The 25,394-nt window shown below is 40.1% G+C and overlaps 1 protein-coding gene and 1 long non-coding RNA gene across 2 annotated transcripts in view; one reads left to right on the forward strand and one right to left on the reverse strand.

Annotated features, from left to right (window-relative positions):
- LOC142071074 (uncharacterized) overlaps positions 1–9,195 on the reverse strand; it is a 30,212-nt gene extending 21,017 nt beyond the window's left edge. The window contains exons 1-2 of the long non-coding RNA XR_012667025.1: positions 9,138–9,195; positions 910–1,068 (exon numbers count right to left, since the gene is read on the reverse strand). This is a non-coding gene — a long non-coding RNA (uncharacterized LOC142071074). The remainder of the gene's footprint in view (positions 1–909; positions 1,069–9,137) is intronic.
- Positions 8,301–25,394, forward strand: part of CAP2 (cyclase associated actin cytoskeleton regulatory protein 2) — an 88,011-nt gene continuing 70,917 nt past the window's right edge. The window contains exons 1-3 of the mRNA XM_048839898.2: positions 8,301–8,576; positions 19,847–19,971; positions 23,539–23,639. Coding sequence (XP_048695855.2) covers positions 19,848–19,971; positions 23,539–23,639 — 225 coding nt within the window. The 5' untranslated portion in view covers positions 8,301–8,576; position 19,847. The remainder of the gene's footprint in view (positions 8,577–19,846; positions 19,972–23,538; positions 23,640–25,394) is intronic.

Raw genomic sequence — 25,394 nt, forward strand, 5'->3', positions numbered from 1 at the left:
AAAGAAAGACGACCTTCTGCTGAACTGGAATGGCAAAAGCATAGACTGCAAATGAAGTTATTTTATTTTGACCATAAAAGAACCCTTTGAAAACTGAAAAATTAAAAAGATACCAGTGCTTTCTTCACAGTGATGGAGTATCATAATGGAAAGACTGAGCATACCTACACCAATCCTGCAGTCGTTGCTCACTGACCTGAATGAAAAGTCTGCAGGATGCCCTTTACTTTTTTCACCAGTATTTTACAATAGAAAATGACCAACCTAGATTTCATAGCACAGATTATACTGTAGCAGAACAATTGTCTCGCAGATGCTTCTCTCACATTCCTGACATTACTGTAGCAACTACATGAATCGCTGATATGGAAAATTAATATTAGAAAAGTATTTAATGTTATTTTAATTTTCTTTTGATTTTATCTTATCTGGTGGAAACAAGGTGAATTAGCCCCACCCAGCTTTCCACAGGTTGTGAGTGAGTTCTCAGACCACAGTTTGAGAACCACTGTGTGGTTGTCATTGATCATTCAATGCTTTAGGTGATTTCAAGAGCTCTGCTTTATTCTGTCTCTGGTAACAAGTTCCAACTGGCGGTGCATAACGAAATGCTTCATAGCACCTCACGCAGATTCTCTGCCTGGGAAGCTCAGCCCTTAAAGGCATTGTCCCCAGTCACACACTGTGCTGATTAGGACACTAACACTTTTATGTTGGGTACAGTGCCATTTTTAAGGCTAGGAGCAATATGAATCAGCACTGCAAAGACCCTAAAACAGTAAGGCTACATTTAATTTCTTTTTTGAAAAAAAGGCTTCAGCAATAACAAATCCTGCAGAAAGAGCCATCACTTGTAAAAGATATTGATTTAGATAGACTAAACTGAACAATTAATATAATGTAATGTACCTTGACATCCATGTCATCACTCTCATTTAAGAGGACAGAGAAGGACACAGAGACTGAGATATCCTCTGAGTCCGAGATGTGATTCTTCAAGTTCTTGATCAAGGCACACAGCTAATGGAGTTTGGGGAAAGCTCACACTGTGGCTGCCCCGATCCTGTTCTGTGGGGAAAAAATATGGGTTAGTTCGGTTCAGGACCTTTCATGAGCACTATCACCATAATAATAATATTTAAATGGCCATTCATTGTGCTAAGATTATCCAGTCTGTCTACAGGAGATATTTATTTATGGCTAGATTGTGACTCGCAGAACAAGCCCATTTATGGGAGAGTAAGAACCCTCCTTACACTCTTAGGCCTGAACCACTTACAGGGTCTGAGGATGATTGGAGCTCCTGGATAGGGCATTTTGAATGAGCCCAACAAGGGTGAATCAGTGGTCTGGAGAAGAGAGGTGGAACTTTTGGTATTGTTTCTCAAATGCAGGAAGCAGCAGGTTTTCACATCTGCTCCCCAGGCACAGATGGATTACAAAGCCCTGAGCAATGACTAGGTTTCCAGCACTGACACTTAACTAGCTATAATTACCCTACTCAGATGCTTCATAACTTGCATTTGGGGCAGGTAGCGTGGCCTAGTGCTAGCACTCTCTAATGCCATAATGGAGTTCGTCCTAAAGCAGAGGCAGTGCATTCAATTACTATGCTGGAGGTAGTGCCTCATTTCATCCAACTGCAATACAACTAAGACATACGGACAATCTCTTAAAGGAACCCAATCTGCCTGGGTGAAAAGAATAATGAAAGGAATGGAGAGCCAAAAGCATGGGGAGATCAATAAGGCTCAAACTGAGGTGCTCAGGATTCTTCAGTGAAAAAGTTAATAGCCCATTACAACTAAAAGTACACAACTCCTTTGGAGTTATTGTTTCATCAGTGCTTACAGACTAATGAGACAGAAGTGCATCAAAAAGTTGGCCTGGGTCAGTGTGTGCTGCACCTTTAAATAGTAAAGCTCTCTGGCGAGGGACAATGCTGTAAACCCATTCAAGGTGAGTGTTACAGAGCAACACTATGCTGGCTCTCATGAAAACTGAATTTGTTTTTTCCTTGTTGCTTTTCCTGGTTCTCAAATAAGTAATTCTGCTTGAAAATACTTGGGGTTGTGTGTGTGTATGTGTGTGTGTTTGTTGTGCTTTTATTTATTTTGTATTGAAAACATAAAACTTCATTTGAAACTGATTCAGAAAAGCAATATTGTAGGGAAAGACTTTTTCTTTTAGCAACAGAATGAATACCTGTATATTGTAACTCTAAATCATTACCCATCCTTTCGTCACAGAGATGGAGAAGCGTAATGTAAAAACTGAGCACATTTAGGGCCTTATCCTGTGCTTTACCCATGTTAACTGTCCCCTGAACTTAATGAAACGGACACATGAATCACTTTATTCATGTTAGTAAAGTGTTCAGGACATTAGATTATAGCTTTTTTTTTTAATTAAGGCCCTGATTCAGCAAAACCCTTAAGCATCCACTGAACTTTAAGCGTGTGAGTAATCATCTCTGATTAGGTTTCAGAGTAGCAGCCGTGTTAGTCTGTATTCGCAAAAAGAAAAGGAGTACTTGTGGCACCTTAGAGACTAACCAATTTATGTGAGCATGAGCTTTCGTGAGCTACACTTTGAGCTCAGATAAATTGGTTAGTCTCTAAGGTGCCATGAGTAGTACTCCATCTCTGATTAGCAAACCACGTAAGCAAAAGCTGTGCATACGGCTAGCCTACCTGATCTAACTTGAATCCAGCTAGGACAGGTAACAATATCAGTGAAGACAACATATTGTGGGCAGTCCAAGCCCGGTAAGGACCCGGATATGTTCTTGGCTTGCTAACCCTTTCTGAATTCCATGCTATGCTGTCTTCACTCTATTGTTACTCGTGCTAGCTGGATTCAAGCTTGCTCAGGTAGGCTAGCCCATTTTTGGGTGTATCTTTTGCTATGTAGATATACCCAAACACACATGGAATGCTTATGTGCTGTGCTAAATAGGGAAAAGATTATCCACATGCTTAAAGCTAACCATGTGTTTATTATTTAACATTTTTATGTAGTCGCACCAAAAGGTCAGCCAGGTCAGGACCCTCTTGTGCTAGGCACTGTACAAATATATATTAAATAACAGTCACTGCCCCAAAGAGCTTACAATCTAAAAGATAAGACATAACAAGTAAATGAGACCAAAAAGAGGTAGTATAATATCCTATCTGAGACTACATGTAATCTGAATCTGCTCTAACCTTTTCTTACAGGTGGTCAAATGGATGAAGACAGATTCTCCCCTTGTTTTTAACTAGTTTGCTCATATTTCTTCTTTTTTAACAGTATCTGTTTCATTCATTGCACATCTTGATATCTGATACAGGCAAGGTGTCTACAAAATGCTCCCTTCAATTAATTAATTATATATATTTACTTGGTTCAATAGGCTAAGATGCAGATTTTATAGATAAAAGATATCAAGATATGTCCTGAGTAGATTGCAATATGAGATAGGCATGTCTCGCGATTCAAACTGCCAAGATGTTCTGAACAAGCTATTCCCATTTGTGTTATATACATATATTGGCTTGAAATTAATATCTAATTAATATTAATCAATGGTATTTTGTTCTGCAATGCTTCAACAAAATAGCCTTTATAAAATCAAGGTAACTAATAACCATATTTGTTTGTTTCCAAGTTTCATTTATCAATCAGATATGGCTTATGTCACTGGTAAAATTTTTCAACAGTACAAATTCAAACATATGCTTTGTAATTTTATTCCCAGTGAATTATTATAAGGATTGAGGAGAGGATTTTTAACATTTTCCTTCTCTGTAAAAATGAGTATGCAGGTAAAACAAGTGCATCATAGTATTTTTTATAGAATATAATTCTCTTATTTTATAGAGCTTGACATAGTATATCTCTGTAATATACTCTGTAGTTCATCGTGGGATCTGTTCAGAATTTCAGAACTACTCTTTCTTTCAGAAAAGGAACTAAAGTATGCAAGCCTTGGGTGCAGCAACAATCTGTGTGAAAGTCAAAAAGTAAAATGAAAAGATTATACAGCCAAAGGTATATTAAATATGATCCATTAAAGTACAGTACAACACACTTCATGCAGCATTAAAATTTAATCTCATAAATTCTCTAACAAGAGGCTACTACTGCAGTTTTTAACTCAGTCAAAGCTCCTGTTAATTTCAATGGGAGTTTTGCTTGAGTAAGAATTGTAGGTCAGGCCTCCATAAATTAATAAGTAGTACTGAAGTCTCTCTGAAGATTTAGGGTTTTATCCTGAAAGTGACTGAACACACTGACAATCCAGAAAAATAATTAAGCACATGCTGAAAGGTAATCATTATTATTAATTATTGACGTCAATGGAACAACTCTTGCATAAATTTAAGCACCAAAGCATAAATGTTTTGCTGGATCATGGGCAGAGTGCTCAGCCATTATAGCCTGATCCTGCAATCCTTAAGTACACATGTATTTCCATTTGAAGTCAGTACCATATAGTTTCATATCACCTGTTCTATTGCGATCCAAAACCTGTCTTTTTTTCTTGAGAGGTTGAAATAGTTTATAATGAATCATCTGTTCATTACATTTGCATATACAGTATTCTGTAAACTACAAATAGGCTCATAAGAGTTATTTTGAAGGTCTTTTGTCCTTTTTTACTCTTTAGAAAACCATTAATAAGAATTCTATTTCCTTGTATTATCTTTTAATATTATTTTTATTATTTATATAGCAACAGAAGTGGACATGGCTCTTAGGACTGTATATTTTGACAGATACCTGCTTTTAGGTCTTTTGTTTCTACTAGGTTTCCTCTGTACTTCGAAGTAATTTACAAGGATGATATATTCATTTTCTCCTCTTATTGAATTTACCATTTGTTGCTGTTCCCTTTGCTCAGTTGAGGTCATCCAACACTCTGGGCTTGTCTACACTTACCGGGGGTTTGACGTGCAGTGATCGAAGCAACAGCAGTCAATTTAGTGAGTCTAGACCTGCTAAGTCGACCGCCAATCACTCTCCTGTCAACCCCTGCACTCCACCTGAACAAGAAGAGTAAGGGCAGCCAATGGGAGAGTTTCTCCAGTCGACATCGCATAGTGTGGATGCCGAGGTAAGTAGATCTAAGTACATCGACTTCAGCTATGTTATTCACGTAGCTGAAGTTGCATAACTTAGATCAGTCTTCCCCCGTAGTGTAGACAAGGCCTCTCTTAAAGGAAGTGATGGATGCCCATTCTGATTTATTTTGTTTTATTGGTAGCTGTAGCTCCTGTTTAAGATGTTCAAAACCAGAATGAACAAAGCACTAGAAAATATATTATAGGGAACTATTTATCTATCTTTGATATTTATAGGGCATCTATGATCTTGGTACCCAAGTGAACAATCCTACTCTGCTAAGGGGATTGACCTAGTAGGTCTTCTCCATCTCTAATTTCTATGAGTCTATGATACAAATGGGTGATGTTTATAACCCTAGTGCTTATCTAGATGTATTGCATTTTTGCTTATAGATTCATAGAAATGTAGGGCTGGGAGGGACCTCAAGAAGTTAGCAAGTCCAGCTCCTTGCACTGTGGCAGGATCAAGCAAACCTAGACCATCCCTGACAGGTGCTTTTCCAACTCGTTTTTAAAAGCTTCCAGTGATGGGGACTCCACAACCCCCCTAGGAAGCCTATTCCGTAACTTATCTACCCTTATAGTTAGAAAGTTTCTCCTAATATCTAACCTAAATCTCCCCTGCTGCAGATTAAGCCCATTATTTCTTGTCCTGTCTTCAGTGAACATGGGGAACAATTGGTCTTCAGCCTCTTTATAACAGCCCTTAACATGTTGGAAGACTGTTATCAGGTCACCCTTCAGTCTTCTTTTCTCAAGACTAAACATGGACACTTTTTTCAACCTTTCCTCATAGGTCAGGTTTTCTAAACTTTTTATCATTTTTGTTGCTCCCCTCTGAACTCTTTCCAATTTGTCCACATCCTTCCTAAATTCTGATGCCAGAATTGGCCAAAATACTCCAGCTGGGGCCTCACCAGTGCTGAGTAAAATGGGACATTTACCTCCTTTGTCTTACATACAACACTCCTGTTAATACACCCCAGCATCATGTTAGCCTTTTTTGCAACTGCATCACACTGATGACTCATATTCAGCTTGTGGTCCACTATAACCCCCAGCTCCTTTCCAGCAGTACTGCTATCTCAATAGTTATTCCCCATTTTGTAGCTGTGCATTTGATGTTTCCTTCCTAAGCGAAATACTTTGCACTTGTCTTTATTGAATTTCATCTTCTTGAATTCAGACCAATTCTCCAATTTGTCAAGGTCATTTTGAATTCTAATGTTCTCCTCCAAAGTGCTAGCAACCCCTCTCAGTTTGGTGTCATCTTCAGATTTTATAAGCATACTCTTCACTCTATTATCCAAGTCATTAATGAAAATACTGAAGAGTACCAGACCCAGGATTGACCCCTGCAGGGCTCCCCTAGATATGACCTCCCAATTTGACAGCAAACCATTGATAACTACTCTTTGACTATGGTCTTTCAGCTAATTGTGCACCCACCGTATAGTAACTTTGTGTAGACCACATTTCCCTAGTTTGTGTATGAGAATGTCATGCAGAATTGGGTCAAAAGCCTTACTAAAAGCAATGTATATCACATCTACTGCTTCCCCCCACCCACAAGGTCAGAAACCCTGTCAGAGAAGGAAATTAAGTTGGTTTAGCATGATTTGTTTTTGAAAAATCCATGATGACTATTCCTTATAAACCTATTTTCCTCCACGTGCTTACAAATGACTGTTTAATAATTTGCTCGTAAAACTCTTCTGATCTTGACGGTATTCCATTGTCTCAAATGAACTTTCCATCATTTGGAAGGAAGAAATCTGTTTACATTTTATCAAATTAAACCTTCTATCACATTAACCTATTATCTCCCCAGACTATAGAGAACATTAAAATGATCTTTCAGAATGTAATATATTCAGTGAACTTTTGATCTTTCCATTTCTCTCTCTTTCTCCATACTTTCTTTTCTCTTGTCTCCCTCTTTTCATTTGTCCTGTTTCTATTCTCGATCTGTGAGTATCTGCGATACTTCAGTTCATATTAATCTGTTTCCCTCCTAAAACCTGTAAATGGGATTCATTCTACTGATTCAGTAGGAGTTTGATCAAGGCCAACAAGCCAAATAGATATATTTTCATAATTGTGTATATGGTGATGCAGCCCCAGTTCCTGTTAGTTATGAACTAATTCACTATCCAGCAAGATGACAGTTTGGCTTGCAAGACTTTTGTTGATCTTTGCCATCAGCTTTTCTCTATCATATTTTCTTATATCTCACCATATACAAATATATAGCTCTGTTGAATTGGTTAAACACTACTTCATTAATGTATAGTTTCCTCAATCCCAATTAACACTTAAGTAATTCAAAACAAACATTTTATGTTCCATATTTTATAGTGTTCCAACACTGAATTATAGAAAATCATCTCTATTGTTACATAAGGACTTTTTAAATATATATGTACCTACAACAGGGGAAACTGCCACAAATCCCAACTGAGTGGTTGACTATAGAAAATAAATATTTTTTATGTCAGGCAATTATTTTCCTTTTAGGGGCAAACTGACTTTTCTAGACCTCCTGAATTTAAAAACATTCTGCTTCCTCCCCATGGTACTAACCAACATATTTATACTCTTATAACTCTTCTAGCATAGACCACGCCTAATTCCATTGACTTCAGTGGAACTCCACCGGGATTGAATCTGTCCTTATGTCTGAGAGACAATGAAGGGCATTGTCCTGGCTGTGTATCTCAATAGACGTGCAGTGTTGTTACAGCCACCCATGCTGGTCCCAGAATACGGGAGAGAGAGAAGGTAAGTGAGGTGACATCTTATATTGGACCAACTTCAGTTGCTGAGAGAGACAAACTCTGGCACTCCAGAGAACTCTTTTCCCGACTTGAAGAAGAGCTCCAAAGCTCGCCTCTCGTCTCACCAACAGAAGTTGGCCCAATAAAAGGTATTATTACCTCACACCCACCTTGTCTCCATATTAGAGAGGGAAGACCAAGCAGAGCTGCCCTGGGTAGCAAACCAGAGTAGATTTCCTTTTCCCTTGCCCAGCTTTTCACTCAGGGCAAGGTATTACCCCAGATCCTTGCTTCCCCCACCTGCTCCATCCCCACTCCCCCCCCCACAACCTGCTGTCTTTCCCCTTGGCGAGCCCACTTTTCCCAGCCTCCTCCCAGGCTGCCTGCTCCCTAGTGATGTGCTAAGCTTTCCATTTCCTCTCCGCCTGTTACACAGGACTGGTGGTGGAGCTGCTGAGAGGCAGCGCTCTCGCTCTCTCTCTCCATTTTCACACAGCCCCTCACCCCCTTTGCTGTCTTTCTCCATCTCTCTCTCGCTGGACTTGGCTTTATTTGGCGCTCCCGGAAGCGGCGGTGCGTGTCGCTCTGCCGGGCTGACTGACACCAGCTCCCACGGTAGGGGAGGGGAAGGAGGCAGCGGCCAGGGATTATCCCCGCAGCGAGGACGCGAGCAGGGGGCTCCTCCAGCCAGGTAATTCCAGAGCAGCCCGCGGCGGAGCCGGCTGTGGGGGCCCCGCAGGAGGGCTGGGGTGGGGGCAGCCTCGGGGGGCGATCCGGAGCGGGGCGCTATGTGTGTGTACGCGCGCGAGGCGGAGCGGCGGCTGCAGGGGGCCGTGCAGAGGGGCCCTGCGTTGCCAAGCGGCTGCTGCCTGCAGAGGACATCTGGGGGTGGGGTGGGGGGGCGATGCTGAGGGGTGGGGGTAGGGGGTTTATTGTGCCACGATCCCCAAGCAGTGCTGCCCTGGCGGGCTTCTGGGGCGGGGCTGCATAGCGGCAGAGCTGCCTGTGCCTCCTCTATCTGGGTCAGCTCTGCACACTGGTGCTGCCTCCCCCACATGCTCTGCCTGGGGCTGTGGCCTGCTGCTGGCCAGGGCCCCGGTTCGCTCTTCAACTTTCGGCTCAGCCCCTGAGAAGCCCCAACATCACTTCACCCCCCCCCGCCCCCCATGAAGCCATGCTGCTGACAGCTGCACGCACGCAGCAGTAGAGACACGCTTACAGAGAACCGGGGCTTTTATTATTACAGCTGTACCTGCATATTCTGCTTTTCAACCTCGTATTCAGCTGAGGAGGAGGGAAGGTGTCTGACAGCCCCTGAGAGCAGCACTGCAGGATTTGGCTTGTTGAGGGTAGATAGCCATGAAGTGTGTTGGATTAGAAACCCCACCCCCGCATCACCATGTCTTTCTAAGAGATTATCGGAAACCCTCTGGTTCTTCGTTTAGATCTGATGGTGTCAAGTGATGCCCTGCTGATTCGGGCACTGCAAGACTTAAGATTGGCTAATTTTGTTCAGGAGCCAGGGCTGTTTGATGGTGGCTAGGCTCAAATTGTGCCAGGGAACACCTAGAGCCACAGAAGCAAAATGTTAGGTGACAAGAGACATAGGTTAGTGATTAGCCTACAGGTATAGCTGCGTGGAAAGCAAAGGGTTAAAGAGCAGTTTAGGATATACTAGCTAAAGGGAGGACAGAGACTCCCTGCTTATAGGGATGCTACAAAACCAAAGGGGGGGGGGGAAGAGAGCAAGAGAGAAGAATCAAGGAACTCAAAGCCTACATACACCTTGCATTTTGAAATAAATGAACATTTTAAAGGAATGTTCTCAACAGATTCATTTTGCACAATAGCAGAGTAGAACTGATCATGAGCCCACCTGAAAGACTATAAAATAAATGTGGTTTTTTTTAAATGACTGGTAATTTAGAGCCATATATTTGCAATAGACAAACACAGTTGATGGCTTATACCAAATCAGACCAAATTTCATCATAATCAGTATATTTTTTAAAATAAAAGGACTTTTGAAAAAATGACTTCCAAAGTTTCATTATCTAAATGTGTTCTACTAATACAATGATAGAATATATTTAAAGAAAAACACATTGATCTACAGGCAGCTATATTAACAGTTGTTTAAAAAAAGGGGACTACTGTGTTTTTAAAAAATGCTGCAGGAGATAAAGACAAAAGTGATATTTGGTTCAGTGGGTACCATGATTCATTGTTCTATGAAATCATTATCTGCAAACCATTCATATTTCAGGGAGTGAATGGCATTTTTAAAACTATATTGTAGATGGTGGGGGGGTGGTTAAAACCCCCACAAAATTGCAAGCTCTTAAATACTGTTTCTCAAAGCTGTCCTTATTGCATGAGGTATTAATACATTTAGCAAAGTGAACATTTTCACATGCTAATTTTTATGCCTCAGACATATTGAAGCAGGTTTTTCTTTTGTTTACAGCTCACAGAACAGTAAAGTTTCCTTTAGCTTTTGTTTAACACTATAAACTTTAAAACAAGGATTTAATAACAAAATTGAATGGGGGGGGGAAGAAGCTTTTAAACAATGTAATACTATGAACAGTGCTTTTTCTATAGAGAAGCGAGGTGTGTAGAATAGTTTGACATTTTAGATCTTTGTTGTAATAAAATGTTACAGGGTCCTTAGACAATTTCTGTGATTCATCAACCTCTTCTCCCTCAAGAAAGCGAGCACTGCTCAGATCTAGACGGTGCACATGCAGAACTCCAAGTGTAATGAATAAAATCTGTTTTCTCTATTAAATAAAAATGAAAAAAGGTGTGCATTATTTACTGTAGTAGGTCTAACACATTACATGGCTTGGTCATCCATTGTAGACAATGGCAAATACTTCAGTGAAAAAAAATGCATAGTATCCTCAGTCCTATAGCTAATGGTGAGTGATCTTGGTATACGAAGATCCTATATTAACCAAAGTGAAAACAAAGAAATATTTGTTTACCTATGTTCATATCAGACTTCCACATTCGAAACCATAACTCACCTAAATCTCTCTTGCAAGAGCAATAACTGAAAATCCTGATAGTGGCTCCAAAAGAACACTAAAATTACCACCTATACAGGACTAAATTTGATGGGAATTTGGGATTTTACCCTGAATTATCATACACCGGAGAAAGAATGTGGCCCAGTGGAGCAGGCAGGAGGACTGGAAGTCAGGACATCCATATTTTGTGCCTGGCTCTACCACTGATTTTAGTGTGACTTGATGCAAGTCATTTAATTTTGCTGTATTTCAGTTTACAGTCTTTAAGGAATAAGGACATTTACCCACCGTAGTAAAATGCTTTGAGATCCATATAGGAAAAATGCTGACATGCATAGTACCTTTAATGGAATGTTCTTTGTTGATTTGTGCAGACTTCATTGCTCTAAAATTCACCTGCAAAAAAAAAAAAGATAATTTTAGTAGGTATGTCTTAGTAAGACATTTTTATAGGTAAAAATTGGGAAAGTTCCTTTACTTCTCACATTTATTAGGCAAACAAAACAGCAAGTTAACCCTAACTTGCGCTCAGTTTTCAGGCACGTAGATCTTATAACAAGCTAAGGAAGAGACTTTGGCTGCATTATTCAATTTTTGAAAATTCTTTCCTCTTAATTCTAGATGTTTCTCTTGTATTTGGAATGCAAAAGGAAAGTTCTTTTGTATAGCTTAATTAACAGTTATAAATTCCCATGAATGGTGATCAAAGCTGTCTAGTCTATACCAAGAGTTCCCAAATCTTTTGGAAAACTGATAATAGTTTCAGACTAAGGGCCCAGTCTGACTCCTATAGATATCAGTGAGAGCTTGTTCGGGCTCTAAGTCTTCGTATGTACCTCTAGTTCATCTATACATATTAACTTACAGTGGCGTTTGGGCTCCTGGAGACTTCAGTCTAATGGTTCCAACAAGTGTTAACACACATACAAGAGAGTGACTCACTCTTGTGAAGTGTTGAGCCAGTGGTGGCCGGTGGTCTTCAGCATCTCAAGACTCACGCTGGCAGGAACAGTCAAGAGTACTAATTATAAAAGCCTGATGTGCAGGTACTGCTGTGCATTGGGAATCACTTGGCCCAATGAATAAGGTTTGTGGCCTAGTTAAAAGGTAGATAAGTGGCCAACTACATAATTGGTTAAAGTATCTGATTTAGTTCCAAGGCAGTGAGTTCAAATCCTATTACAGCATAGGATTTGTAATAAATATTTCAGTCCAGTTTTTCCATCATTATAACTACATATTAAGGTGTTACTTTTCTGAAGCAAGACAAGCAGTGATTCAACACATTCTGCACCTAACCACCAGTGGTTTAGAGAAAAGAACAATTCAGCCATATAAAGATTTCATGTCAATCAGAGCAGCCATGTTAGAAAAGGTTAACTGTACAAATGGTCAAGTTAAACAAGACCTAATCAGGGCTAACTTGGTCATTCTGGAGTTCATAATTCCACACATTGAAACTCTGACATGGGATAAGTTGCGTACAACTCTGTCACCCTGGGATATATAGCTGTTAGTTCTCATAAACAGAGTAAGGTTGAGCTTGGTCACTATTAAGAGGGAAGATCTTCAAATAGAAACCAAGGTGCTATAAGAAATGTTGTTGGTAATTCAGTAGGTGGCACTCTTCATTCTGTCAGAAGCGAGCACATGCCCCAGCACAGTTTTGGAGATATTGTTCTGTTAGAGCCTTTGTCTTTGGAATGAGACATGAAAAAAGGGCCTGATTACTTGTCATCAGTAAAGATCACCGCACTTTTTGCAAGAGTAATAATGGTACCCACCATGTCCTAGCCCTATTCCAGACATTCTTCCAACTGCCATTTCTTCTGTAGTTTCAACAGGACAGGGCAGTATTCTTTGCTTGTTCTAAACTCCTGTGAGTTGTTAGACCAATGCTGTATTCCATACCAGAATACATTCCCGTATTGAATGAAGTGCTTCCTCTGCTTATAAAGTTCAGGCTAAATGTGGTCCAAGAGTGATGGATTTTATAATTATGATATGGCTGAACTGTCCTCATTTTCTGATGGTGAAATTTTATTGGATCATGGAGCATATACATGGTAACTGTTTTCCATCCTCCTTCTCAATCCACTAGTACCAGTTAAAAAGTCTACTCTAGCTCTCTTACAGAAATGGACCAATTCTTATTAATGTAAGTCAGATTCAAATGATGTTATTCTACCTCCTTTTGCAGAAAGCCCCCTCCCCCATCCCTAAGTACTAGGATCGCAGGGGCAGGACAGAGGAGTGCTCCACAAATCCGTGGCATGTTTCTCTGGTAGTATGAAAGAGGATTTGAGTGTGGTGGGAAGTGAGCTAGGAGAGTGGTAGCATGAAAGAGGATTTGAGTGTGGTGGGAAGTGAGCTAGGAGAGTGGTCAGTTAGTTTGCCACAGGCCTCACTTAGAACTTGATCTAAATCTCTTAGAAGAGAATTGGAATCTTTCCACTGACTTTAGTGGGAGTTGAATCAGGCTTTGTGAAGCCACAGCTGATACAGCCCATGGAATGCAGTATTAATAGCAGCAGAGTAGCTACTTATCCCCTCCCTCCCTACCTCCTGAATTTGCAGGAGGATTCCTGCCCAGTCTTTCTTAAATCTTGAGTAATCTATTCAGCATTGGTGAGGCCTCATCTGGAATACTGTGTCCATTTTTGGACCCCACACTATAAGAAGGATGTGGACAAATTGGAAAGAGTCCAGCGGAGGGCAACAAAAATGATTAGGGGGCTGGAGCACAGGATTTATTAGGAGAGGCTGAGGGAACTGGGATTATTTAGTCTGCAAAACAGAAGAATGAGGGGGGATTTGATAGCTGCCTTCAACCACGTGAAAGGGGGTTCCAAAGAGGACGGAGCTAAGCTGTTCTCAGTGGTAGCAGATAACAGAACAAGGAGTAATGGTCTCAAGTTGCAGTGGGGGAGGTTTAGGTTGGATATTAGGAAAAACTTTTTCACTAGGAGGGTGGTGAAGCACTGGAATTGCTTATCTAGGGAGGTGATGGAATCTCCTTCCTTAGAGGTTCTTAAGGTCAGGCTTGACAAAGCCCTGGCTGGGATGATTTAGTTGGGGATTGGTCCTGCTTTGAGCAGGAGGTTAGACTAGAAGACCTCCTGAGTTCCCTTCCAACCCTGATATTCTAGGATTTAGAAAAGATTACCCATTGACAGCCCATTTTGCCTGAATAAAACAAAATTGAATGAGGAATGCAGGATTTGACATAGTATGGATATTCTCGAGAGCTAGGGTATACTATAGAGAAATGATCAAGTTTGTCCTAAGTGGTAGTAACAGCAACTTAACTGTTGCCAATTCTGGAAGTTTTGCCTAGAGACTAATGTCTTCTTGCCTTCCATATTTTTTTATTAGTTTGCCATAATTCTGTCTGGTCAGAGAAGTGAAACACTGACAGCTTCTTTGCATTGGGAAGCATACCCTTTTAAATAGCACAAATGCGTTTTAAAAGCACAACTTAGATAGAACTCTAATTTAGTTAATGATTTTACCATTCAATCTTATTGGATGAAGTAGTCATACCTCACCAGCTCCAACATCTGTGGCCGTATGCAGTATATTCTCCAAGTTCAGCAGCTCATTTTGCTTGCATACAGTAATTGGACTTGTGGCATGTAATTAAGTAGCTTGCAAGCCCTATAAAATGTTTGATTACTTGAAAAGTATTATGCTAATATATGGCAAAGGGGTGCCTAAGAACACAGTGTATCTATTGATGAGAAAAATACTTATCTTACACTTCATTGTCACAAAGAGAAGCGAGTAAAACCAGACAAAAGATAAGGCGAGAACTGGGAGAACAGTTACATAAAAGGTAGCATAAGTGATTAGGAGGATGTACTAGGAAATGGGTTGCCTTCGTTATTTTAACTCCATCAAATTGGCAATCCTTGATTGCTACAGTAGATCATTAAATAATGAACTTTTGTCATCACCATTGATAAAGCGTTAAGAATTATTCAGCTGTGGATGGGAGTGGTTTTTTTTTAAACAACTGGATATTCATGTGTAATTAGAGAATGAACTGCTATTTCAAGGGATACTAAATATATATGCACATACTATATTCAAAAATGTGAATCAGTAAAATATTTCAAAGACCTCAGCATAGTGTGTGCATACACAGATTCTTGAATAATTATCCTGGCATGTGCTATTGCTTACCTGTAGTTATATGAGACTAAATAGGGATGTGATAAGAAGTTTAAGATGTGTTTCTAATCTTAGTCTCTGTTTTGATGGATGGGATTTTTATTTTTTTAAATGAAAGCTCTCCCAATATAAAATACTGTCAAAATATAAAATGCCACACTGGCCTCTTGAATGTTTTTGTTTTTTTTAAACTTTAGTCTGTTGGACAAAACACAGGAAAGAGGAAAAGTGACAGAAAAACCAAACACACAGTAGATAGGCTCTGCAGTACTAGTCAATTTGCATACCAACTCTGTGAAGTCAAACAAAGGACAAAAACTTGGGGATAAGTAGGAGAAAACAAGGAAAAGTCAGGATTTTCTCTTCTCCATAGAGGTCTCTTCTGATAAAAAGGCTTTTAAGACTTAACACTGTACCTGAAGAATGTAGCTCACAGAAAAAACCGTTTTGGATACCGTCTTGTGGCTATATATATAATATTTAAAAGACCCATTTTCATTAATAGAACATCAGTTTTCATTATCTGTATCCATCAGGACACAGATATGAAAGTTCCTTTATACTTTGTACCATACTAGAACCAGTCAAAAGCTTCAAACACTGACAATTTTTTCCATTTCAAATTTTAACCAAAAAACCCCTTCCACACACATTTTTTGCCTTTTTTCTCCAAGGCGGTTAAGGCTAGTCAAAATGTTGGCAAAAAATCAAAATGCTATAAAAATGCAAGAGCATTGCATAATTTTAAAAAAATATATTTATAACATTTTTACAGACAGCTGTCCTCTGCACTTAGGAGTACTGTTCCTAAAACAACCTGCAGCAGGACCAAGGGCAAAATCAGTGTTTCTATATCGTGATGCCAACTTTTCCCAACCTAGTGCTAAAAATTTCCCAAATCTTCCCAAATCTCATGAAAAATTCCCAGCCGCGCTTCTATATCCTGGGAAATTCACCAAATCTGGGAATTTTTGAATAAAATGTTTCATCTTGGGAAATTGGAAATTTTCATTCAAAACATTTTACTCAAAAATTCCCAGATTTGGGGAAATTTCCCAGGATATAGAAGCACTGAGCAAAATTGGAAGAAAGCTCACCAAAGGCTCAGGTTTGAATACAAAGTCACCCTCTCTCTAGGTAGGGTTTTATTGCAGGGATTCTTGTTTAATCTAAATTGACATTAATTTGGCATGTCTCTAACTACATTCTTTCCATGGAGTTAACATAAAAACAAAGTACTAACCATACAAGGTAGCACTTCTGTTTCTCTAACATGCAAGCTTCTGGCAAACACACTCTTCCTATCTCACTGTCTTCTATGAGAGAAATCCCCATTTTGTCTCCTCCTGCCACTCATGCTTTATGGTGAAGCAAACTCACTACCCATGCTCTTTTCCTTTTCTTCCTCCTCTTCCCTCCCACCCCTTTTCAGGTGATGAAACTAAATAGGTTCTGCTGCACTTAATTAGTCCCATTCTTCCTCTCCCCTTTCGCCACCAGAGTGTCTCTGACTGGGAATTAATCCCTAAAACCATAAGCCATTGCATTGGCTGGCACAGTGGGGCCTCATTTTATGGACAACCTGAGTGTGGGGAGCAGCAAAGATTTGAGTTCCTCACCAGGAAATGCCAACACACCTGTAATAATTTAAAGGAGGTTACATGTCAATAACAGGGGAAAGTAGCTATTCTTTGCATTTCCATCTTACATTGGCTGTGTTTTATGACAATTAAACTATGATTGGATGCTCCTCCAGTTTGAGAAGAATTCCAGGAACATGTTGGGATGTTTCTCCTAACTTAGTATATGTTGTACTGCTTTCTTAGCTAGCAGATGAAAAAAGCCTTCCTGATATAGATTGCTACATACCTACTCTAAACCTGTAATAAATTTGTGGTTGGCTTTAAGATGCTACCTTTTTAGAATACTGGAGGTTTGGTTTTTGTATATTTTGTAGTTCAGTTACATCTTATCAGAGAGCAAATGCATGGGCCACTATAATTTGAAGACTATGATAGTGATTTCTCCAAGCAGTGCAAGGGATTTAGTCACACAACTTCCAAATTGCATCTCATGAGGTTGTACAGGAACAACCGAGGGCAGAATTTGCCCTGCACTATCTGTAGTGTGGTGGAGGTACGTGAGAAAGAAAGGACCCAGCTTGACTTTCAGATCCCAGGCTGTTTTTGAAGGGGCTGGCAGCTAGGAAAAAAACAAACCATCTTTGTAATTTTAAACTGAGTGAATATGGTAAGGAATCAAAAAGGCCCACTAAACATGGAACCCTATGACACTATTCGTACAGTTACTTTTCAGAGTAAAACTATGCTTAAGAGGCTACCGCCTTTCCTTTGTTCAAAACTGGAATCTTTGCTCTTCTGATTGTCATCATGTTTTTTCACTTTTTTATTTTCTTATATCACTGTGCTACTTACCCTCATGGACTCATTACAGCTTGTTTCTACTTGAGACAAAGCAATATGTTGTTCTCCTGTCAGCCATACAGAATGATGGCAGGAGCAGGCCCATTTGTGCTGCTCTTTCTTTGTCTGCTATGTTGGAAAATATTTGAGATGAAGAGTGTCCAGAGAAATTATTCTGCAGTTTTGTTCTTTCCTAGGTTACAGACATAAGTATATTTGTAGGTAGAGGTCAGATGGGGGGAGGGGAAGGAATGGTCATTCTGTTTTAAGGTTTGCCTATAAAATATGCTCTGCCCATGTCTCCATAGGCTGTGCTAGGCTCCTTGGGCTTGGAGAAAAAATAAATGGTGACCCCTCGTCAACACCACCCACTTGTGACACCAAATTGAGATATCACAGTAAATTGTGCAAGTCTATGATCCCCCTCTCCTTTTTTACATGCATGAAATAGTTAACAGCGTTGATATTTAAATTATCATCACTGGGCATCTGAGTTAACATCCTAGTGAGGACCTTTCAGAGATATTGTTCCAAGCTTCTTCCAGGCTCAGGTAGGCTATGTCTTTACTGTAAGAAAAAGAAAGCTGTGTTTTTTACATCAGATAGTTGTCTTGACTTAGACTGTAGATGGTCCTTATTTCAAGATGATGAGTCAGCCCAACCTCACTTTAGAGTCTTTTACAACTTGAGTTTTAGACTTTAGCACATGAGATTTGTGTAGAATGTGGAAGGAAGAGAGTCTGTAGTTTCTTTAGGGGTGTACAATACTTATTTTAAGAAAAAGTTCTTATGTTTTCACAAAATCTTGCACATTGTGGAAGCTCTCCTGGTGCCATCTATCTTATTTCATTCAGACAAAATACCCAGTATGTTAAAAAACAAACAATGTTTGGAATGTTTATGACCAACTCACTCACTGAATATGCAGATTATATTTTGCAAAAAGAACAATGTACACATCTATTGTAGGCAGGTTGAGTTCCCACCCTGCACCATGCACAGTGGATCTAGTCCAAGCTTACCCATGTCCAAGGATTTGCCTTTGTTGCTAACGTAAATGAGAACAAAATATAAACCTCGACCAACGCTTTTTCCTGAAAATGTCTGTTCCTAGGGTTTTTCCCTGTAGAATCCACTGGCTTTGCTTCTAGTTCCTTGTTCCGTAGTCACGCACAAACCTTATTAAACTACTAGGATTGAGCTAAAAGGACCCATTAGCCTGACAGCCAAGGTGAATCAGCAGAAGAGCTCTGCATCTATATGTAGAATCCTAATACCCTGTTACATCTTTTTAAAAAATTAAAAATATGTAGTAATAATAATGATAAAAACTCTCTTTGCATATTTGGCTATCTAATAATAGTACTTTAGACACTCTCCCCACAGTACGGGGACAGGTAATTAGCACAATGGTGTTTGTTCTGGTTGCTAATGTAGCTTAATAATATGCAGTTTGTTGGAATCTAGTATTACACATGTGGTATCTCTGAGGGATTAACACTTTTAGCAGTGATGTTTATTAGGAAATAACATATGCATACCCTGGATGTCATTTACTGGGATAAAATGTTCACAACCTTAAATGGAACATGTGTGCATGAAACCTGTTAAGTAAATGATGAAGGGGGAGGGTTCCATGCTTTGAAACCTAGCTGTTTATTTGATTTGTTCACATCATGTACTTTTAGAAGGGAAAGAAGACAACATTAACTGATGAGAGGTCAGATCTTAAAGAAGCAAATACAAGACTTTCTTGGTTTCTTGAATTGAAGGTGTGTAGTCATTAGTAAAAACAACCAAGACAGAATCTTACCACAGTATATACGAGGATTGGAAAGATCTAGGAAATCCAAGGAGAGAGTGTACATTCACACAACTTTTAGTCCAGACTTAACTAGCGTTCTGTATTGTATCTGTATATAGCAGGTACAAATGATTGCAGGCACAACCTTATGCCAACAATTATTTGCAACTGTATTTCAGTCACTTGGATATCTAAGTACCTAATTTGCAAGTGCCGTCAGGCTGTGCACATAACCAGAATTGCACTGACAGTCATTTGTACCTGTCATTTGGAAATGTAAAAATAGAGACCACTTTTGGAAACGCATCCCTTAAAATATAATTTAAATTTACTGGCGAGGAGAGAGGAGATTGTTTTTCTAATGTTGCAATGATGCAAGCTAAGTAGTTTTTATAAAGGAGATCAGTAGACCTGTCCTCAACCTAGAAATTGATGAAAATTAAAATCACCAAAAACTACAGAAGAATGATAGTGCTGTAAAACCTGTGCTCATATTCAAATGTCTAACATTGTTTCTGTCTTTTAGAATGGCGGAGACACAGGTGTTGATGGAGAGGCTGGAAAAAGCTGTAATTCGACTTGAATCATTGTTTTCAGATTCACACAGATCCATTGGAATGGAGTGTGGAGCTGTAAATGGAGTCAATGGAGGTATGAGTGGCTCTTCCGAGAACTGCATGCCTTTTTTTGGAGTGCCAGATATATAGCTTGTAAGTGGAGCATGTTTTTTGTTCCAAGAGAGGGAGAACAATCCCAGCCCCTTAAGAGCTGCACATTAGCAGAAAGCAATTTTTTTCTTTTTGTAGACTCAGTTGGAACATATCAGGAGGCATCCTTAATCTTAATCATACATTAGCATGCCCTAGAAAATTCAAGATTTGAACTAATCTTAAATATATAGTCCATATTTCAAGCTTTATTGCTCTGTTTTACTGTTTATATTGTTACAGAGTGCTCACCAGTTGCAAATGTCTGCTGAGGCTAATTAGCAGAAGAAATGAGTGTTCCTGAAAAGTCAGAACATACATTTCACTGAAGAAATCAGCAATGCAAACTTTGGATTTATTTTCCAGCTCCCTGAATTGAATTTCACTGTGCAGAAACACTGCATGTAATTGCCTGATCCCCTTAATAACAGCTGAACTTGCTCTTAAGCATTTGCTCACTAATTGCTGCCACTATCGCAGCATTGGCCTTATTTTGTGCTCTCTTTCATCCTCTGTCCCCAGAAGTGCATCTCCAAAGTCCTGGAGTTTGGAACAGAGGAAGGAAGGCTGGAATCACAATCTACCCACACTTGTCTGTACCGTGTTGCCAAGCCATACTTAACACTGTGCAGCTCTTAAGTTAGATTTTTGGTTGTCCTTGAAATTTCCAGGTTAAGCAAAACTGCATGAGTGAATAGTCAGAGAAAAACACATGACCCACACAGAAGCTGGGAAAATAAGTAACTATTAAAAACTGTGTATTTTCAAAACATAGGCTCCAGTCCTGCAATGAGCTCCTTGCGGGGAAAACCCCTGCATCCACAGAAAGCTCACTGTGGGGTTGGAGCCATTGTTACTAAGGTCCCTATTCTGATTATTTTAATTGCAAAGCCACATCTACCCATGAAATTTGCACAACCCTGTGCTTATGGGGCCAGCTACATCAGATGGGGGGCTCACCACTGGGGAAAGTGCTGCTTTAAAATCCTGGCTGGGCTGCACAGGAACTCAACCAGCAAAGCCTGTCTGTGAGAGGTTGTAAATAAACACATCTTCCAGCTGATCTGGCCCTGCCTATCCTGGAGGCTGCATCCGTCAGTCCCAAGTTTCCTGGAGGACCAGGGGCTACCGGATATTCCCTGTATAGCACGGCTGCCGCAGGCAGTTACCACAGATGTGAGCCCAGAACCTAGGCTGTGCTGGCAGCGTGCATAGAGCCCACATCATATACAGTGTCACACTCAAGCAATCCGTGAGTTTGGAGAGATGGTAGCCGTTCTAGCAATAGTGTTCATTTTGGGCCATTGTTATGTGTGTGGTGTCATGAGCACAGCTATACATTATATGCCTGTGATGGTTTGTTTCAGGCCAGGTTCTCCCATTCCAAATAGTCTCTATGGCTAAACATGATGGCCCAAGTTCCTCACCAGAGATGAATGTGGCTCAGTAACATGACACACAGAGTTTCCCATCTGTATTTATTCACGCCACTTTCCTTAACTGTGCCCCTCAAAGATGGAGGCTCTGGGCATACCTCCTAAAGACATGTTTTAAGCCACGTTATCACTCAATATCCCTAGATAGTCTTAGAGCTTTACAGTTGCACCTGTCTTATAGTAAGGTCTTTATTTCATTTAAAACAGGAATTCATGTAAAAGAGTATATGTTCTTCCATAGTAATGACCCAAATAATTTACCATTGCTTACTTCAGAATATATGTGTGATAAGTTAGGCTTGAATGTATATTGTATTCCATCTTAGTTGGTTAATATCTTTATCATACATGGCTTGATGGAGAAGAGTACACATTTTGGTCCTGAAGATCATGGTGGCAGGCTTGCAGGAAAAACATGCAGTTTCTGAAGTACAGAGAGGTCCACAGCAAACTCTAGGATATGATCTCATAAATCAGCAGCTTTGCTTCCTAAAAATAGGTGTAGCTGTGTTCTGTTTTTCTACAGTGTTAGTGTAGTTGATGGGCTGCTGTTTGAGTCTCTGTGCTCCAAAATAAAAGCTTAAAATGGAGTCTCTTGGAGACTGGCATGGATTTTTACAAAGAATATAAATAGGCTTTGGAAAACATTTTCTTCTCCACTGTAAAAATCTTTGTTCGGTAGGTCCCACAAGAAACTTACACATAAACATTTCAAATGGACAAAAGCCCAGAAATCCTTAGAATCAAAGGTGAGAGAAAAGTAAGTGACATAAGGAGAACAGGACAGCCTAGGCTTTCCATCAAGCAGCTTAAGCACAGAGTGCTAAACACAGGCAATTCCAAGTCCTCATTGTCAAAGCTAGTGTTTTCTGTCAAAGGGCCAAAATGCTATTACTGCAAAAAGAGCTTTCAGAGTTATTAATCAGGGTTCTGCCATAGTGCAGTGCCAACTGGTTAAGACAGCACTGGGCAAAGCCTGGGGTCCCTTCAGAACAGGCTTCACTTTTTACCAAGTAGAGGGGAAGCTCAGGGAGAGAGGCAGGAGAAAATTTTGACCCTGATTCTGCAGAGCACTTGAGTAGCTTAAATTTGCATGTGTGCTGGATCAGGGCCATGGAGAGGATATGACGGCATATCAGGGAGTGAAAAAGGGACTGGAAAACATCCTAGAAAAGATTACTTTCTCTGGCTTAAATGATATATAAGGTTATTCAGAAAGCCAGTTTGGTGTAAGAAACTGACTCTTACCTGGGTTTCCCAGTAGTCCAGACAATCGTCCAGTTTAAATGGAATCCACTGTATCAGGAGACAGTAGTATACTCTATATGAAAAATTGTGCTTGTACTCATCAGTTTGGTATGTTAAAGGTCACATAGTCATTGAGATTAATGATTTAGTAAAGTTAGATTTTTTCCAGTGACCGGAGGAGCTTTTATCATTAATGGAATTTACAGTTTCGTAAACTCAGACAATGAAACAAGGAGATTCCAATGCTGTGCTTCAGTATACTGATCGCTTAGGAACTGATTCCCTCATATAGTAGAATTGCACTATTGCCGTATTGAAGCCCCACCTTGCTAGAAATTGACTTACTGGTTTTTAATGTCTGCCAAACAATTTATAAAGCTTCAGGAATGGGTGTGTGGAATAAACATAGCAGTGGTTCAGTACAGATTCCTTTAGGAGGATGACACTTGTTTTATGTATATTAATAGCACTGTGTTAATAAAAAGGTCTAAATCATGCTTATCCGGTCATTCTGACTTTGCAATATTGAAAAATGTTCATTTTAGCACCTGTTATTTTAGCACAAAGGCCGCTAGCCACATACAGTATATAGATTACATTATTTTCACGCTGCAAGCTAGGTTCCACTGGGAGCAATATTGTTTGGTTGTTGCTGGAAATAATGGTGATGCATTAATTTTCACTGATTTTACAAATCAGTGAATATGGCAAAGGATTACAACAATTTTTTCCCATTTCTACAGTATTTTTCCCTCTGGCAGCAAAGGACAGTATTACAAATTACTGACTTTATGAACCAGTTGTAATGAAATGCCTTTCTCCCAAAGGTGTAGCACCGTACGTAGAAGCCTTTGATAGACTGTTAAATGGGAGTGTGGCTGAGTTTCTCAGGAATAGCAAGATCCTGGAAGGTGATGTGAAGATTCATGTGAGTATTTTCCCATTTTTCCCCAATATAACTGTGGTTGTCTCTAAATACACAAAACCTCCTCTACCAGCCTTGATTGTGGAGAGGGCTATGGAATTCTCATTTCTGTTGCTTTAATTATTATTAGTAGTAGTTCCCAGAGGTCTCAGTCAGATAGAACTGCATTGTACTAGTGGTTGTATGAACACAAAATAGGATACAGTCCCTGTCACAAAGAGTTTACCATCCAAGGCGCTAATATAGAAAAAAAAATCTTACACATATGCATTAGCATACACAATATGAGTAGTTCCATTGCATACAGTTCAGCAAGAGCATGAATATTTGCAGGATAGGGGCCTAATTAAAGACAAGGTGCAACACGTGAATAAAAAGCAATATGAAGAAGGGTATTAATGTGAACAACTCGGTTCCAGATCTTAAGTTTTGGGGTTTTTTTTATTTTAATCCTCATCTGCTTTCTTTATTTTCAGGACTTTTGCCTATTTTGTTTTGTTTTAAATTATTAAATTGTTTTTAATCTGCCCAATTTTTTAAATCTATGCCTGTTTCTTTTTTCTTTTGCAATAAATTTTGTAACAAGGAAGTTTTATAAAGACAAAGTTAGTTCATACTGAATGTGGTCATTTTATGTGCTGATACCTCCCTTTTGTGATCTGGCTTTTTATTTTTTTTAAACTGTCTTTTCTAAAATTCAGTGACAATATACTCATTATCTTATACACATTATCTTAATCCCTTCTGGTCCCCCAGCATGAGATATATAACTCTCTGTGGCATGTTTCTCATGCTGGGGGATAAGGATGGGATTCAGATAATGAGGAGGTTCTGATAACAGCACAGAGACCCCTGGCCAGGACTGTGAGGAGGAGCCCCCAGGCATGGGGAGGCCACCCTGCTGCTGAATGGAAGTGTGTGGAGCCCTCTGCAGCCCTGTCATGGGAGTGAGTGAGCAGGGCTGGAGAGGGCTCCCTGTACAGCTGCAGGGTCAGTGACACCCAATCCCTGCAGGTACAAGGTGCAGGGAAGGCTGCATCCCTGGCAGGGCAGAGCAGAGTCCTGTACGGGGATCTCTGCTGTGCCCCACTAAGACCTCCCTCCCTCACCTTGCATCTGCAGGGATCAAGTGTCACCAGCCGTGGCAGTACAGGGGGCCCTCTGCAGCCCTGCTGTCATGGGATTGAATGAGTGGGGCAGAGCAGAGATCCCTGGCAAGCACTGTGAGAAGGAGGAGGAGGACAAGCTCCTGGCCCTGGGGGAGACCACCCTGTTGCTGAATGGCTCCTGCCCTCGATTATCTAAACTCCCAATTACTGAGATAAAATCTGTGTCCCCCACACTGTTTTGATAATCAGAAGTATACTGTATTTTCTAAAAAGAAAAGGAGTACTTGTGGCACCTTAGAGACTAACAAATTTATTTGAGCATAAGCTTTCGTGAGCTACAGCTCACTTTCTGTAGCAGAGGGACAAAGGATGGATTCATCTGATCACAGCTTGCAACATCCTGTCTATCCTGGTAATGTCATAAAGCTACATGTAAATGCGTGGCTCATCGCTCAAAGTCAGTTAGCTGATCTGAGTTGGGGGTGAAAGAGGGTCAGGGATTTTCCCTCATCTCAATAGAGCTGTGTGTCCCCGTATGAATTAATCCTTGCCTAATTCACTGCTGCTGCTACTCTACCCCACAAACCCTGTAGCAAGGGAAACATGCAGCATCCACTGAGTTTGCAAAGACAGGGTGTCTCACCTTAGC

Source organism: Caretta caretta, chromosome 2, assembly GCF_965140235.1.
Source record: "Caretta caretta isolate rCarCar2 chromosome 2, rCarCar1.hap1, whole genome shotgun sequence".
In the NCBI taxonomy this organism is placed as follows: domain Eukaryota; kingdom Metazoa; phylum Chordata; order Testudines; family Cheloniidae; genus Caretta; species Caretta caretta.